Genomic DNA, 17444 nt, shown 5'->3' with positions numbered 1-17444 from the left:
CTCTTGGGTAAATACCTAGAAGTAGAATGGCTGGATCATATACTAGGTGTATGCTTAACTTTTTACAAAATTGCCAAACTCATTTTTTTTTAATTGTGCTGAAATACATATAACTTAAAATTTAATACCTTACCTATTTTTTAAGTATACAGTTAGTTATGGGAAGCACTTTCGCACTGTTGTGTAACCAAAAGCCATGACTCATTTCATTTTGAAAAATTCCAACCCTATAACCATGAAAGAACAACTCCCCACCTCCCCTCCCCTCCCCCCTTGCAACCACAATCCCATTTTCTCTTTCTATGAATTTGGCTACAAATTTGACTATGAATTTGACTAGGTAACTCAAATAAGTGCAATACTACAGTATTTGTCTTTTTGTGACTGACTCATGATTCATCAATGCTATACAACGTGCCAGAATTTCCTTCTTTTTAGGGTTCAATAATATTCCATTGTATGCATATATCATATTTTGTTTATTTATGCATCTGTTGATTGACACTTGGGTTGATTACACATTTTTGGTTATTATGAATAATGTTGCTATAAATATGGGTGTATAAATAATCTCTTTAATGGGCGTCGGGTGGCTCAGTGGGTTAAGCCTCTGCCTTAGGCTCAGGTCATGATCTCATGGTCCTGGGATGGAGTCCCGCATGGGGCTCTCTGCTCAGCAGGGAGCCTGCTTCGCTTGAGTGCGCGTGTGCACACACGCACCATCTCTCTCTCTCTGCCTGCCTCTCTACCTACTTGTGATCTCTGTCAAATAAATAAATATTTAAAAAAGGAAACAAACCCTTCCAACTCCTTTGGGTATATATTCAGAAGCAGAACTGCAGGATAATATGGTAATTCTATTCTTAGTTTTCTGAGGAAGCATCACACTGTTTTCCATAGTGGTCAAACCACTTTACATTCCCACTAGCAATGCACAAGGGTTCCAATTTCTCTACATTGTTGCCAATGTGCTATTCACTCTTTCCTCTTTGTAGACTGTCTTTGGAGAAATGTCTATTCAAGTCCTCTCTCTTTTTCTTAATTGAGTTGTTTAGGGGTGGGGGTGTGTGGGTGTGTGTGTGTGTTTGAGTTGTAGGAGTTTTAAAAAATACGTTCTGAATATTAACCCTTCATCATAGATACGATTCACACATATTTCCTCCCTTCTATAAGCTGTCTTTTCACTAAGATGATTGTGTTCTTTTTCTTTTCTTTTTAAAATTTATGTCAGAGAGAAAGGGACCACAACCAGGGGGAGCGGCAGACAGAGCAGGCAGAGGGAGAAGCAGGCTCCCCACTGAGCAAGGAGCCCAATGCAGGACTTGATCACAGGACCCTGAGATCATGACCTGAGCTTAAGGCAGATGCTTAACCAACTGAGCCACCCAGGAGTCCTAATTATATTTTTGCTGCACGTAGTTTCTAATTATGAAATAGTCCTATTTCTCTATGTTTATGTATGTTGCCTGTGCCTTTGGTATCATATCTAAGAAACTACTGCCAACTACTGCCAAATCCAACATTGTGAGGCTTTTCCTCTCTTTTATTCTAAGGGTTTTGTAGTTTCAGCTCTTACATTTATATCTTTGACCCACTTTGAGAGAACTTTGCATGTAATGTAAGGTAAGGGTTCAACTTCATTGTTCTGCATATGCACTATCCCGTTTTCCCAGTGTCATTTGCTGAAGAGACTGTCCTTTCCCCCAATGAGGGGTTGTGGTATCTTGTCAAAGATCCTTAGACCATATACGTAAGAATTTATTTCTAGGGGCGCCTGGCTGGCTCAGTGGGTTAAAGCCTCTGCCTTCAGCTCAGGTCATGATCCCAGGGTCCTGGGATCAAGTCCCACATCAGGCTGTCTGCTCAGCGGAGAGCCTGCTTCTCCCCCCCCCCTCCCCGCCCCTGCCTCTGCCTACTTGTGATCTCTGTCAAATAAATTAAAAAAAAATATTTACTTCTAGACTCATTATTTCACTGATCTATATGCCTCTATGTCTATGCTATTCTGTGGGTTTGTACTAAGTTTTGAGATCAGGAAGTGTGTGACCTCCAACTTTGCTCTTTTCCAAGACTGCTGGCCCTTCAGGATTCCTTAAGCCTTCACATTAAGTTCAGGAGGGACATTTCTATTTCTGCAAAAAAAAGTTGTTGGGATTTTAAAAGGAACTGTATTAAGTAATAGGAAAATATTAAGTAAAAATTAGGTAAAACTGTAACAAATAAAATTGACATGTTTTACAAAATGACTGTACCATTATATATTCCCACCAGCAGTGAAAGAAAATTCCAGTTATGCCACATTCTTGCCAATAAGTTGTTATGCCTACTCTTCCATTTCAGCCATTCTAGTAGGTGTATGGTATTATCTTATGCCTTTAATTTGCATTTCTCCAGTGACTAATGATGCTGAGCATCTTCTCATGTATTTACCTATTATCTACATATCTTCCTTGGTGAAGTATCTGTTCAAATCTTTTGCCTATTTTTGAGTTATTTGCTTTCTTATTAAGTTCTAAGAGCTCTTTGTATACTCTGGATACACGTCCTTAATCAAGCCTGTTTTTTGCAAAGACTAGTCTGTGGTTTGTCTTTTTATTCTCTTAACACTGTCTTCTAAAGAGCCTAAGTTTTCAGCTTCAATGAAGTCCAATTTATGAACACGCTACTTTTCATTCCTTCGTTTTCAACTTTCTTTCTAAATTAATTTTTGGGTAGTTCTTTCCAGCAAAGCCTGTGAAAGGTAAATTCACATCTAGAAAGGCCTTTTTTGTACTTTCAACTCATACTTTAGCTAAGCAACTTACAGCATTCTAAATATACTAGTCTATTATCTTCTGGCTTCCATAGCTGCTATAATGAAAATTTTTTATAATCTGAGATTTTTTTAAAAATAATTTTTTTTCCTGAACAGTTTTAAAATACTATCCTTTCATTTTATTGTATCTAGGGCCTTTGTTTACCGAATCTTTAGATTTTCATCTTTCACAAATGATAGCCATCATTTCTTTGAATTTTGCTCTCTACTCCTTTCTTTTTTTTCCTTTAAAATTTTTTTTTCTTTTAAGATTTTATTTATTTACTTGACAGACAGAGATCACAAGTAGGCAGAGAGGCAGGCAGAGAGAGGGGGGTGGGGAAGCAGGCTCTCCACTGAGCAGGGAGCCCGATGCGGGGCTCAATCCCAGGACCCCCGGATCATGACCCGAGCCAAAGGTAGAGGCCTAACCCACTGAGCCACCCAGGGGCCCCCTTTTTTTTTTTCTTTTAAAGATTTTATTTATTTATTTGACAGAGAGAGAGAGAGAGAGAGCATAAGCAGGCAGAGAGACAGGCAGAAGAAGAGTGAGAAGCAGGCTCCCTGCTGAGCAAGGAGCCCGATGTGGGACTTGATCCCAAAACCTTGGGATCCTGACCTGAGCCAAAAGCAGCTGTTTAACCAATTGAGCCACCCAGGCATCCCATGTTTCTATTCTCACTTTCTGGAACTCCACTGAGGCATATAATGAAACTGTTCACTCCATCTTTCATATCTCTTATCCTTTCTGATACAGTTTTTTTTTTTAACTCTCTTTCCTTGCTTTTTAGAGCTTACTAATTTTCCTTTTAATCTACTTTTACCTCATGTCCTTAGTTTTTTAAAATATTTTGATTTTTTGTGCTCACTTCGGCAGCACATATACTAAAATATTTAGTTTTTTAGTATACTTAGATTTTTACTTAGCATTTCGATACTTCTTCTGTAATATGCTGTAATTACTTGACATACTGAGATTTTATTTAAAGTTACCTTGCTACTTCCTCAAATCAGTATCAATTTATATTCATTAGTTTTTTCCCCCTAGTGACAACTGTTTCTTTTGGACTTTGTTTTTCCTTTGGTCTAAGTTGTTTGAATTTTCCCAATTCAACTATGAAAAATTTCTCTCACAGAAAATTAGAAGGAATGATAAAAATTGACATCCAAATTCTACTTAGATTCTAAATTTTTTTTCTTATTTATTTTCTCTAACACTTCGCTTTCCATCTTACCATTTGAAATAGAGTTCCAAATTGATTGAGATAGGAGTAAGAATAGTGACGACTCCTGAAGGTGATTACTGAATTGGCGGGGACATGGGAGAACCCTTCTCAAGCACTAGAAATGTTCACTATCTTGAACTCTGCAGCAGTTAAATATGTAGAAGGTAACTCAACTGTATACTTGACATTTGTATACTTTACTGTGTGTAAGCTGTATTTCAAAAAAGAAGGTGGAAAAAGTTGTAGGTGTCATGACAATTTACCCCTAAATACTGAAAAATGTATTCCCTAAGAATAAAGACATTTCCCTACATAATCACATACCTGTTATCACACTCAGGAAAATTAATAATTTCATAATAATGTATTTAATCAATGTTCATCATTTCCCAACACAAAATGCCTTTTATAGTAGCTCTTTCCCATCCTAGCTGAAGCTAGAATCACACACAGCATTTGCTTAACAACTCTTCAGTCTTGTTTAGTGTAGAATAATCTCCATTCTTTTCTGTCCTCTGTGACATTGAGTCCAGGCCATCTGTCTTATACAATGTCCAAATACTGAACCTCTCTGCTTTACGGCACTTAACTTTTTCCTTTATCCCCTGTATTTCTTGTAAAATGGAAGGTTTAGAAGCTTAACAACACAGTCATCTTTAGCTAGAATACTTCCAGATGATAACAGTCATTCACTGAGTTTAAAATTTTAGGACCACCTTGAAGTTCTATTTGGTTCTTTCTTTAGAACCCTGTTGTTCTTGAGTCTTCTAATGCACTGATAAACTCTTTCCCTGTGTATCTTATAACATGGAATTTTGGGCATTATCTATGTGGATTCCACGAGCCCCAGATAGGCCAAAGAGATTTTGCATTTACTTCTGTCTAGTGCCTGACTGCTATTACTTCTCCAGGACCAGTTGTTGGGTTGAAAGTTCCTGGATAGCACCTGTAAGTATAAATATGAACCCCACACCATGATGACGATAGGCCTATAATTAAGAATTAAAGGGAAACTTTAACCTTTATTTGGACTGCTGGTGAAGACAGACAAATTTCATTGTTATTAATGTACACTGAGTAAATAGATTTTCTTCTAGTTCACCCTTTTGCTGAAGGTAAAGCTCTTCAAAGGCTCAGTTTTATGTGAGGATCCGCATTCCAACTACCCTTTGTGACACTGGTTGAAGGCCTACTCTCACATCCCCACACACCGACACTCGCATTCCTTTGTTGCACAAGGTGACAAACTGACCTCACTGGAGGCCACTGTAGCATTTTTTCCATGAAAATCAAGCATTACTACTAAAGGGGAAAAATTAAAACTACTTTGATTTCACTTGTATTTGGAAATGAAAAGGTTTTTTATTAGTTTCAAAAATAATCACATACATTTTTAAAAAGTAGTGATGTATAAGGTGCATTATTATTAAATCCAATGACAGTACTTGTTGCACTCAAGGATTATAGACCACCCATAAAACTGTGCAGATTTCCCTGCTTTAAATGTTACTTAGAGTATTCTGTTCCAATGGTAATACTTATCATCAACAGAAGTAATGTAAACAAAAAAAAAAAAATCAAACACACTAAAAATCCAACATTTGATAATAAGTCCAAATAGGGATTTTTCAAGGGCAAAGAACAAAGCTTACCTGACATATATTAGACAAAAAACAAGATCAAGTCTTGAAATTCTTTTTGATTCTAAACTCATGCTTAGACTTGAGTGTGGTTCAAGTTTGGTAGACAGGTTAAAATGTTAAATCAGATACTAAACACAGTACTATTTGTTCCAGTTAAGAAACACAGACAGTGGCACCAAATAATTATGTCTCTTTAACTCCTGTTTGAAATGGATGCTTCCATTTGCATGACCACGGAGTATGGTGTGGTAACGTATTTCAGTTTCAACAACTACTCTTTCTGAAAAACATAAAGAAAAAGCATGATGATATTAAAAGTTGACTCACCACTGTCCTCTGTTTATTGGGCAGGAAGACTCTAACAATAGGTTTTTGTGGTGACTTTGGATTGCTCCGTGATACATCTGTGGGGTTTTGAAAAACTGAAAGAGATGAAGGTAGCACTGAAAGGCTAGAGGAAGAAGAAGATGTAACGGTGTCTGTTGATGCAGAGCTAGAAACAGAAAAATCAGTTCCATTCCCCAGGGATTCCAATAACTGTTGTTCTCGCTGTTGGAGGGCATCTAGCTTGCTGGTGTATTCTTCATAGGCCTATAAAATAAAGCAGACTTACGTTGAATCTGGACTTTCTCCTGACAATAACAAAAGGAAGTAAGAAATTTATGCCTGATTTATAATCTCTTTATAATCTAGTTAACAAGGTTTTAAGTTAGAAGTTACAAAACAAATGCTAAAAGTACTATAAATTAATACTTCCACTTTTAATATTTATAAATCTTTTGTGATATTACATTGCATTGAGAAACTGAAAAAAAAATGTCTGGAATAGCCATAAATATTAATTTAAAAAACGCAGTCTTTACAAATTCTGATCATACTGCAACTTACCTTCCATACCACGTATCTAACATAAGATAAAATACTATATACTACATCAAGGGTTAAGTATAATCTCTTTTAAAAATTTATTTTTTTCCAGAAAAGTTGTAGGCATATAGTTTCATACCTTTCTCCCTTTCAAAGAACAGAAACAGAGGTTGAAAAGGAGATGAGGTCTTAGAAGAGATTTATCAAAAAGTAAGACTCTGATAGGTAGAGTGTCAGATCTCCCCATTACCACCAAAAACTCAATAGGACTTAAAAGATGTATAACTGCCACCTTCTTTCTGAAAGAGCTGTTAGTTAAAATACTTTATTCTTTTCACTATGGGTCTCTGATGATCCCATCAAATACTGCTTAGTGAATAAAATTTTATCTAAAAAGATGGTTTACACCCTGCAGTTGAGAAATTCTGGGGCCATTATCCATCAGGGTTTCTTTCTACAAGTTTCATCTGACTAAAGCTATAAAGTCAAATGACCACACAAGATATCATATTCTACAAGTAACAAGAATTTTGAAAACAGTAATATTGAAAGTAAAGAGATGGAATGAATTGGAAAAAAAAAAAAAAAATATATATATATATATATATATATATATATATATATATATATATATATATATATCTGTATCTGTGGTTCATAGTTCTTTAAGGCAGTGGTAATCACTCTCCCCCATACCATAGTCCACCATTTCTGTCTACCACCATACATAGATGTGGTAACTACAAACATTTATAAAAGGCTACAAAGGAGAATCAGAGATTTTAAAATGGCATTTCCTATCCCTCAAAGAGTTTGTTTTTGGGCTTCACAGAAGCAGGTGGATGTATTTTTATTTAAGTGCTGTACATGAGAAATAACATTTAAAAAAAAAAAAGATTTTATTTATTTATTTTACAGACAGATCACAAGCAGGCAGAGAGGCAGGCAGAGAGAGAGAGAGAGAGAGAGAGAGAGGAGGAAGCAATCTCCCTGCTGAGCAGAGAACCCAACGCAGGGCTTGATCCCAGGATCCTGAGATCATGACCCGAGCTGAAGGCAGAGGCTTTAACCCACTGAGCCACCCAGGTGCCCCAATAAAGAACATTTTTGATACAAGGTGAGAATGAGGAAGGAAAGGGCCTCAAAATGTTAGCAATCACGTAGATAGAGTTAAGTGGGGAAAAGAGAGTACAGGAGAGTACAGGAGAAATTCTGCCATAAAGTAAACAGGTAGGAAATTCTGTGGCGGCTGCGTGGCTCAGTCGGTTAAGTTACTGACTCTTGATTTTGGCTCAGGTCATGACCTCAGGATCCTGGGAAGAAGTCATCTGTCTAGCTCCACAGTTACTGCACAGTCTGTCCCTCTCCCTCTGCTCCTCTCCCCCCACCTCCTGCTCTCAAACAAGCAAAATCTTAAAACAAAGAGGTGGGACATTTTAAGGCATAGAAAGAAAAGTACAAACTAGTACTTTTAATATCTGGGAAATAGCAACAGATCAATATATGCTTGTGGTATTTAAATGAAAAACTGCAACAGAGGGAAGCAAACAGTTAAGACTGGGAAAACGGGTAAAGGACTAGCTTGTAGAGAGAGTATATACCGTGCTATGAAGCCTGAACTTCACTCCACAAGCAAGGGAGAATTATCAAAGGATAGAAGGGAATGAAGGAGAATTTTTGTTTCAATAAAGACCACTGCACTTACTATGCTAGCTCTTAAAATATAATTTTCAAGAAAAAAAGAGGAAAAATACTAAATTGCGCCACTGAGGTAAAGGGCCTAAAGTACATCAAAATGCCCTCTTTTTTACCCTACTGGATGCCCTGTCCTGATTCCGTACATATTTCATAGCATTTCAGGACATTATAAGCAAATAAATTCAAAACTTTCTAAGCTATATATATATATTTTTAAAGATTTTATTTATTTATTTGACAGAGAGAGATCACAAGTAGGCAGAGAGGCAGGCAGAGAGAGAGAGAGGAGGAAGCAGGCTCCCTGCTGAGCAGAGAGCCCGATGCGGGACTCGATCCCAGGACCCTGAGACCATGACCTGAGCCGAAGGCAGCGGCTTAACCCACTGAGCCACCCAGGCGCCCCCTAAGCTATATTTTGATTTAGCTTTCAGTTGCAAGATCTAATTACTTAAGGGCATCTCTTTCAATATAATCCACTTTTTGAGCCTTTAAAATCAGTCAGTTAAGGGCCGCCTGGGTGGCTCAGTCAGTTAAGTGTCCTATCTCTCTCTCTTTTTTAAGATTTTATTTATTTATTTGACAAAGAGACAGACATTGAAACAGGGAATATAAGCAGGCGGAATGGGAGAGGGAGAACCAGGCTTCCCACTGAGCAGGGAGCCCGATGCAGGGCTCGATGCCAGGACTCTGGGATCATGACCTGAGCTGAAGGCAGACACTTAACAACTGAGCCACCCAGGTGCCCCCCAAGCATCCACTCTTGATTTATGTTCAGGTCAAGGATTTCTACTCAGGATTCTCTCTCCCTCTCCCTCTGCCCCCTCTGCCCCCTCCCCTGACATTCATTCTTTCTCCCTCTCTCTCTCAAAAAAAAAAAGCACCGAAAAGCAAAAACAAAAAAAAAATACCAGTCAATTAATAATAGTGAACATACATGTGCCTGGCACTGTTTGGGGCTCAAACTACAAAAATTCCTACCCTTGGAAGAATATACGCAAGTAGTCTACGAGATAAAATTACCTTCTGTATAGATGAAATCTTATTTGGACAAGTACATTTACTACACAAAGTTAGCCTTAGGAAAAGTAATAAATGTAAACAATAAATTCTCAGGATGTTACTTATCAAAATGTTAGTCTTAATTTTTGAAAATATACTGTTCCCTCTATTATGGATTACAAACGATTTCATTGCATTTACCAACAGCTCTTCCTCTTCTCAAGCATAAGGCATTTACTTATTCCACCTACCTCATTCTCACAACCAAAATCTATCAAGGCACTTGTACCTGGCTTGGCTCATTTCTTCCCATTACTCCTGCTGCATTCAGCGTGGATTACTCTTTCAACGCTCCTGCCTTGAAGTTCTCTAAAGGTATTTATTTTCACTCTGCCTTCCAGATCCACGAGTTCCAAACAATGACAAGATCTCAATTTGTAACTTACCTTGTCTCTGAGCACACCTTCTTACGTTTCCATCTCACTACATTAATCTGTTCATGCGCAACATTAATCCCTTAGATTCTTAGAGTGGGGCCTTCAGTGTCTTAATTCCCCTTCTTTGTGGCTCACCATTTCATTAACGCCACCAGTAATATCTCTGATTCTCTGGCTATTTCTTATTCTTTAACCAAATTTTTTTTAAACAAGATTTTATTTATTTATTTGACAGAAATCACAAGTAGGCAGAGAGGCAGGAGGAGACAGAGGCGGGGGTGGTGGGAGCAGACTCCCCACTGAGCAGAGAGCCAGATGTGGGGCTTGATTCTAGGACCCTGGGATTATGACCTGAGCCAAAGGTAGAGGCTTTAAACCGCTGAGCCACCCAGGCACCTCTCTTTTACCAACTTGCTTGTCAAATAAAAATACTAAGTAAATCCTACTTAAATTCTTATTCTTTTACCAACCTGCTTGTCAAATACAAATATTAAGTAAATCCTACTTAAATTAAATTATTCCATTCTTTCTCTCAGGTTACTACACACTGCTAAAGAAGACCTTAATAAGACAAAGCCAATTACTTCCATAATCAATTCATGGAATTAGTCCTTCACACGACTATTTGAAAAATTTTACTTATTTTTAGTATCATCACATTATGTTTTTCACAATACTTACTCCAACCTTTTCTAGGCTTCCTTGGTTCCTTACCTTCATCCCTCAATCTTTAGTTCACTCAGAAAAAAAGCATTAACTTCAAATTTACTCTAAAGATCAAAGCCATCAAATAAAAGCTTCGTCTTCTGTCTCTAAGCAATTCCCCACATCATTCCCAATCCCTCTTCTGTTCTTAATTTAGTGCAGGCACTGAGTATTTAGAGCCTCAGGCCCTGGTACACTGTAATCCCTATTCTCTCTTACATCTTCCAACCTTTTCCTCTGTTTCCTTACCCAGCAAATGTGAACACATGCTCCCACATATATGCACACCTCAGCCACCAACACTGCCATCAACAAAATTCTTGTGGTTCTTCGAGATGTTGCAGATCTACATACTTTTCCAGAATGCAGCTTGCCCTAAACCCTATATTTTCTCATCAAAATCCTACTTATTTTTCAAGGCACCTGGGTGGCTCAGTCAATTAAGCATCAAGACTCCTGGTTTCAGCTGACATCATGATGTCATAGCTCCTGGGATTGAGCCCTTGTCAGGCTACATGCTCAGCAGGGAGTCTACCTGAAGATTCTCTCTCTCTGCCCATACCCCCATGCACATTCTCTTGTGAGCTCTCTCTCAAAGAAATAAATAAATCTAAAAAAAAAAAAAAAAAAATCCTACTTATTTTTCAAAGTCCAATTCAAAGCCCTGCTCGATAAAACCCAAGAGGTATTGTCTTTACCTCCTTTAGAGTATTACCATGTTCTTCTTTATATGACTATTTCTTTCTCATGTATGAAAAAATTTTGTGAGGATTAAATGAGATAGTATGAGTAAAAGAAGACTATTACAGAGACTACCATATAGCAAAAACCTAATAAATATTCTTATTAGTAATAATAAGTAGTACTGGTAATTCCTGTTATGTTTATTATTTTTATCACTATATTACTTAACTCTGTTAACATGATTCTACTAAATTATAAGCTAGTTGAAGGCACAGATCATGTCAGATGTTTTTGAATTAAATAAAAGGGTACAGGGGTGCCTGGGTGGCCCAAGTGGTTTAAGAGCTGGCCTCTTGATTTCAGTGCAGGTCATGATCTCAGGGTTTTGAGAATGAGCCCCGTGTCCAGCTGCATGCTCGATGTGGAGACTACTCAAGATTCTCTCCCCCACTCTCTCTCTCCTTCATGCCCAACCCTGCTCATGCTCTTTTTCCTCTCTCAAATAAATAAATTAAATAACTAATTAAATTATAAAAGAATACAAGAACACTTAATATCACTAGGGTAACAATATTCCCCTAAACTGATTTACAGATTCACTGCCGTCCTTATCAAAATCCCAGTGGCTTTTCTGCAGAAATGGACAAGCTAATCTTAAAATTCTTATGTAAGTTCAAGGTACTCAGAATACCCAAAATAATTTTGAAAAAGAACAAAATTGGAGGATTCACAATTCTTCATTTCAAAAGTTACAGTAAAGGTACAGTAATCAAGACATGTATATTGGAATAAGGATACACATATAGAACAACACAATAGAAATGAGAGTCTACAAGAAAAGCCTTATATTTATGGGTAACTGATTTTCAACAATGGTGCTGGTACCACTGAATATCTACATGCCCAAGAATGAAGCTGGACTACTACCTAACATTATATTAAAAAATTAACTCAAAATGGATAAAATTTGGATATGCATAAAATTTGCAGCTAAAACTACAAAGCTCTTAGAAGAAAACATAGGAGTAAACCATCATGATGCCAGATTAGGCAATAATTTCTTAGATATGATACACTAAAAGCATAGCAACCAAAGAAAAAATAGACAAACTACACTTCTCAAAATTAAAATTTCTGTACTTCAAAAGACACTACCAAAAGAATGAAAAATATATCCCACAAAATAAAAGAAAATATTTATAAATCATATCTGAGGGGTGCCTGGGTGGCTCAGTGGGTTAAGCTGCTGCCTTCGGCTCAGGTCATGATCTCAGGGTCCTGGGATCGAGCCCCACGTCAGGCTCTCTGCTCAGAAGGGAGCCTGCTTCCCCCTCTCTCTCTCTCTGCCTGCCTCTCTGCCTACTTGTGATCTCTGTCTGTCAAATAAATAAATAAAATCTTAAAAAAAAATCATATCTGATAAAGATCTATTATCCAGAATATACAAAGAACTCCCACAACTCAACAACAACCCAGTTTAAAAAATAGGCAAAAAAAAAAAAAAAAAAAAAAAGAATTCAGATTTTTCCCAAGAAGATGTAGAAATAGCTAACAAGCACGGGAAAAAGCTGCTTAAAGAGATCTCAGGGTTGTGAGATTGAGCCCCACATGGAGCTCTGTGCTGGGCGTGGAGCCTGCTTAAGATTTTCTCTCTCCAGGATGCCTGGGTGGCTCGTCTTTTAAGCGTCTGCCTTTTTGGGTCAGGTCATGATCCCAGGGTTCTGGGGTCAAGTCCCACATCAGGTTCCCTGCTCAGCAGGAAGTATGCTTCTCCCTCTGCCTGCTGCTCCCCCTGCTTGTGCTCTTACTCTCTCATGCTCTCTGGCAAATAAAGAAAGAAAATCTTAAAAAAAAAAAAAGATGCATACATCTTTAGTCATCGGGAAACTGCAAACCAAAACCACAATGAGACACCAATTCACAACTACCCGCATGACTATTAAAAAAAAAAAAAAACAAATAAAAAAAATAAAGCAGAAATAAGTGTTAGTACTGATGTGCAGAAAGTGAAACCCTCATGCACTGCTGATGGGAATGTAAAATGAAGCAGCCACTTTGGAATACAAGTCTGGCAGTTCCTCAAAAAGTTAAAAACATCAAGTTAGAGCACAGGACACAGCAATTCAATTCTTAGGCATATAGCCAAGACAACTGAATACATATGTTACACAAAAACTTATATATGAATGTTCATAATAGCTTTATTCACGACAGCTAAAAAGAAGAAACCCAAATGTCCAACAACTGATAAATGGATAAACAAAATGTGTATATCCATATGATGGAATAAAAAGGAATGAATGCTACACTGAATGCTACATGCTACGACGGATGAATTTTGAAAATATTACACTAAATGAAAGCAGCCTGTCACAAAATGCCACATCACATATGATCCCATTACATAAAGTATCCAAAAAGGCAAATCTATAAAAATACAAAGCAGATTAGTTGTTGCTGGGGGTGCTGGAGGAAATGATTGCTAATGGGTAAAAGGTTTCCTTTTTAAGTGATGAAAATATTCTGGAATTAGTGATGGAATTGATGATGATTGCACAACTTTGTGCATATACTAAAAAAACCACTGAGTGGAACACTTTAAAATAAAAAAGCAAATCTTATAGTATGCAATTAAAAATTAAAAATGGGTCCCGCATCAGGCTCCTTGCTCGGCAGGGAGCCTGCTTCTCCCTCTGCCTCTGTCTGCCATTCTGTCTGCCTGTGCTCGCTCTCTCTCCCTCTCTCTCTGATAAATAAATAAGATCTTAAAAAAAAAATTAAAAATGGGAGGAAAACTATCTATGGATTTACTTTAGACAAACAGGAAAAGCAGTGAAATAAAATTTTTATTTTAAAGATTTTATTTGAGAGAGAGAGAGATCACAAGCAGGGGGAATGGGCAGAGGGAGAAACAGACTTCCTGCTGAGGAGGGTGCTAGACCTGGGACTCAATCCCAGGGTCCTGGGATCATGACCCAAGCCGAAGGTGAGACACTTAACCAACTGAGCCACCTAGGCACCCTGAAATTTTTTTGTCATTAGTTCATTAAATTTATTCTTACTAAACTTCATTTTAAAAGATACAATGAAATCTTGAAGACCATTAAATTCCAGGTGGTATTTAATGAACCACTCTTGCATTCCACAGGAAGCACCTTGCTTCCAGGATTTTCAATTATTTTAATAAAATTTCTCTGCATTATCCTGGATTCTACTAAAAAGATACAGACTAAAGTTCAAAAAGGCCATCAGCATAATTATAATGACAGAGCAGTTAAGAGCAGAATCTGAATTCAGAATGTCTAGATTCAAAGTTTGGCTATACCCATTTACTAACTGTGTAGCCTTAACCATGTTATTAAACTTCTCTGTGCTTGAGTTTCTTCATCTTTATAAAATGAAAATGAGAACAGGAAGTATAGGGTAGATCTACTCATAGGGTAGATTGAGGAGTAAATATTCTGCTATATGCAATGAACAGTGCCTGGTACACAGCAAGTACTCAATGAATGTTAGGAGCTACTACTGTTATCATCTCTCTGTCTGCAGGGAACCCTACCATATACGTAAATTCTGTGATAGCTAGGACTTAGTTTGTAACTCTAGATAAGTAGGGTGATTTCAGAAACACCATTCTTTCACTTCTGGAATCCAATATATATAAGGTCCAAAAAGAAGAATCTACTACTGGAAGAGCATCTAGCATTATATCTTATACACAGAAGGCATTAAAATAATTTGGTAAGTGGAGAGAGAAAAACTGGGAGAAAAAGAAAAGATTCTGGGAATTGACTTATCTTTTCTTCCTCTGGACGATGATTTAAAAAGGGAACCAAAGATTAAAAAGACAAATTTAAACTCTTGAGAGTACTAAAGCTCATTTCACTATAGTTATCATCAAAGGAACCAACAGAATTTTAATTATTCACACCAGTAAGAGAAAATCTAGAACTTAAAAGCTTAAATAAACACCTTAAAAGTTTTTAAATAAATTACTACAAGAAAAAAGATAAGAGGATTTCTGATGATAATATAACTGAATTCACTCTGTTCTGCTATAAGAAGAAACACGGGGATCGCTAAAGATGTTTCCTATGGAAACATCAAACACAGGAAACATTATTTCCTACGTTGAAATGGTATGGATTGACATAACTAGCGTAACTTCTACTCGCCAGTCTCAAACTAATCTAAAGCCAATTGTGAAAAGGGGAAAAACTGACTTTTCAGCCTCTTATTTGAAGAAATGTAAACATAGTCCTGGTGCAGGGATATATGTGACCCCATTCCACTCGATGAGATGTAAAGGAAAAGACTTGTAGGGGATTTGGAGGGAAAATTTTCTTCCTTGGAAGAACTCAGTACACAAGAGAGCCTCTGTGATCCCAGCTTCCTCTCTGAGGTGTCCTATGAGAACACAACAATCTGCTGCAGTCATGACCAAAAAGCCAAAGACTGCAGAGATCCACCCCAGCATCTGACACCTTTAAACCAATGTTAAAATAGTTTACTTCCATGCTTCTTGTTACTGGACGGGAAAATAAAACTCCTATTTGTTTGTGAAACTTGGGACTAAGTGGTTTTTTGTATTTCTATAGCTAAAAGCATTTGTAATTTTTACAGATCTCCTACTAGAGTTATTCTCTAATTTTTCTCATCTTTCCTTTAATTATCTTCCATCTGTGTTCTTATTCTGCTTTCTAGAGATTTCCTTAACTTTATCTTACAACATTTATTTATATGCCCAGAGACATACAAACACACATATATTTACATTTTCTGCTATTATACTATTTTAATTATTTTAATAGCAAGAGTTCTTTCTTGTGCTCCATTAAGACTTGTTTTAGAACAGCCATGAAACAAGAATGGACTGTCTTCTCTTACCTCTGATGTTAATTATAGTTATTTTCAGGTTTTCATCTGTTCTCTGCACTGTTTCTGAGTTCCTTTTGACCATTTTTGCTATTAGCTTTCCTGTTAAAAGTCTTCTTCCAATATCTGGTTATTCTTAGCTATCCATTTATATTTAAGACTTAAGAGCTCTTAAGATGCCAATACTACCCAAAGCAATCTCTGAACTCAATGCAATCCCTATCAAAATCCCAAAGTGTTTCAGAAAGAGAAAAATCTACCCTGAAGTTCATATGAATCTCAAAAAATAGTGAATAGCCAAAACAACCCTGAAAAGGAAAACAAAGCTGGAGGTCTCACACTTCCTGATTTCAAAACTTATTACAAAGCTATAGTAATAAAATCAGTATAGTATAAACTGGCATAAAGTTGGACATAACTTTTCCAGTGGAAAAGAAAAGAGAGCCCATGGCTCTCTTTTATATACATGGTCAAATGATTTTTGACAAGGGCACATGTCAAGCCTATACAATGAGAAAAGACAGTCTTCTCAACAAATGGGGCTGGGAAAACTGGATACACACATGCAAAAGACTGAAGCTGAACTCTTACCTTATACCATACAGAAAAATCAACTCAAAATGGATCAAAGACTAAACATAAGGGCTAAAGCTGTAACTATGTATCTTAGAAGACAGCTGAATAAAAGCTTTATAACACTGGATCTGGTAATGATTTCTTGGATGTAACACCAAAGGCACAGGCAATAAGAAGAAAAATAGGTAAGTTAGATGTCATCAAAATAAAAAAAATCTTATGAACAAAGGACATAATCGACAGAGTGAAAAGGGAACCCATGGATCAGAAGAAAATATCCACAAATCATGTGTCCAATTAGGACTGATACTCAGAATATATAAAGAATTCCTACAACTCAACAACAAAGTAAATAACTCCATTAAAAAATTTCTTCTCCACAGAAGAAATATGAATGGCCAATAAGCACATGAAAAGATGCTCAACATCATTAGTCATCAGGGAAATGTAAATCAAAACCATGAGATATCACTTCATACTCATTAGGATGGCCATTATACACATACATAAACACACACACACACACAGAAAGTAAGTGTTGGCAAGAATGTGGCATAATGGGAGCTCTTGTATGTATTGCTAATAAAAATGAAAAAGGCAGCTGCTGTGGAAAACAATATAGCAATTCTTTAAAAAATTAAATACAGAATTGCCACATGATTCAGTAACTCCTCTTCTGGGTATATAGTCAAAAGGAGTAAAATCAACATTACTTATAACAACAAAAAGTCATAAATGACCAACCACTGATGGTATCCATTGATGGATGAATGGATAGAAAAAAGTGCAATATTATTTAGCCTTAATTAGAAAAGAAATTTCAACTCATGCTACAACACAGATGGACCTTGAAGACATTATGCTAAATGAAACAAGCTAGTCACAAAAGGACAAATACTGTATAATTCTATTTATCTGAGTAGTCAAATTCATAAAGAAA

The 17444-nt window shown here is 36.9% G+C and overlaps 1 protein-coding gene across 5 annotated transcripts in view; it reads right to left on the bottom strand.

The window, feature by feature from the left end:
- BRAF (B-Raf proto-oncogene, serine/threonine kinase) overlaps window positions 1-17444 on the bottom strand; it is a 185489-nt gene that overhangs the window by 84188 nt on the left and 83857 nt on the right. For all 5 annotated transcript variants that reach the window (XM_082693896.1, XM_082693894.1, XM_082693892.1 and 2 more), the window contains one exon: window positions 5991-6254. In XM_082693896.1, the coding sequence (XP_082550022.1) occupies window positions 5991-6254 (264 nt within the window). The remainder of the gene's footprint in view (window positions 1-5990; window positions 6255-17444) is intronic.

Source organism: Mustela nivalis, assembly GCF_964662115.1.
Source record: "Mustela nivalis genome assembly, chromosome: 12".
Classification (NCBI taxonomy): domain Eukaryota; kingdom Metazoa; phylum Chordata; class Mammalia; order Carnivora; family Mustelidae; genus Mustela; species Mustela nivalis.
Note: the sequence above shows the minus strand (reverse complement) of the source record. Positions and strands in the feature narration are given on the sequence as shown.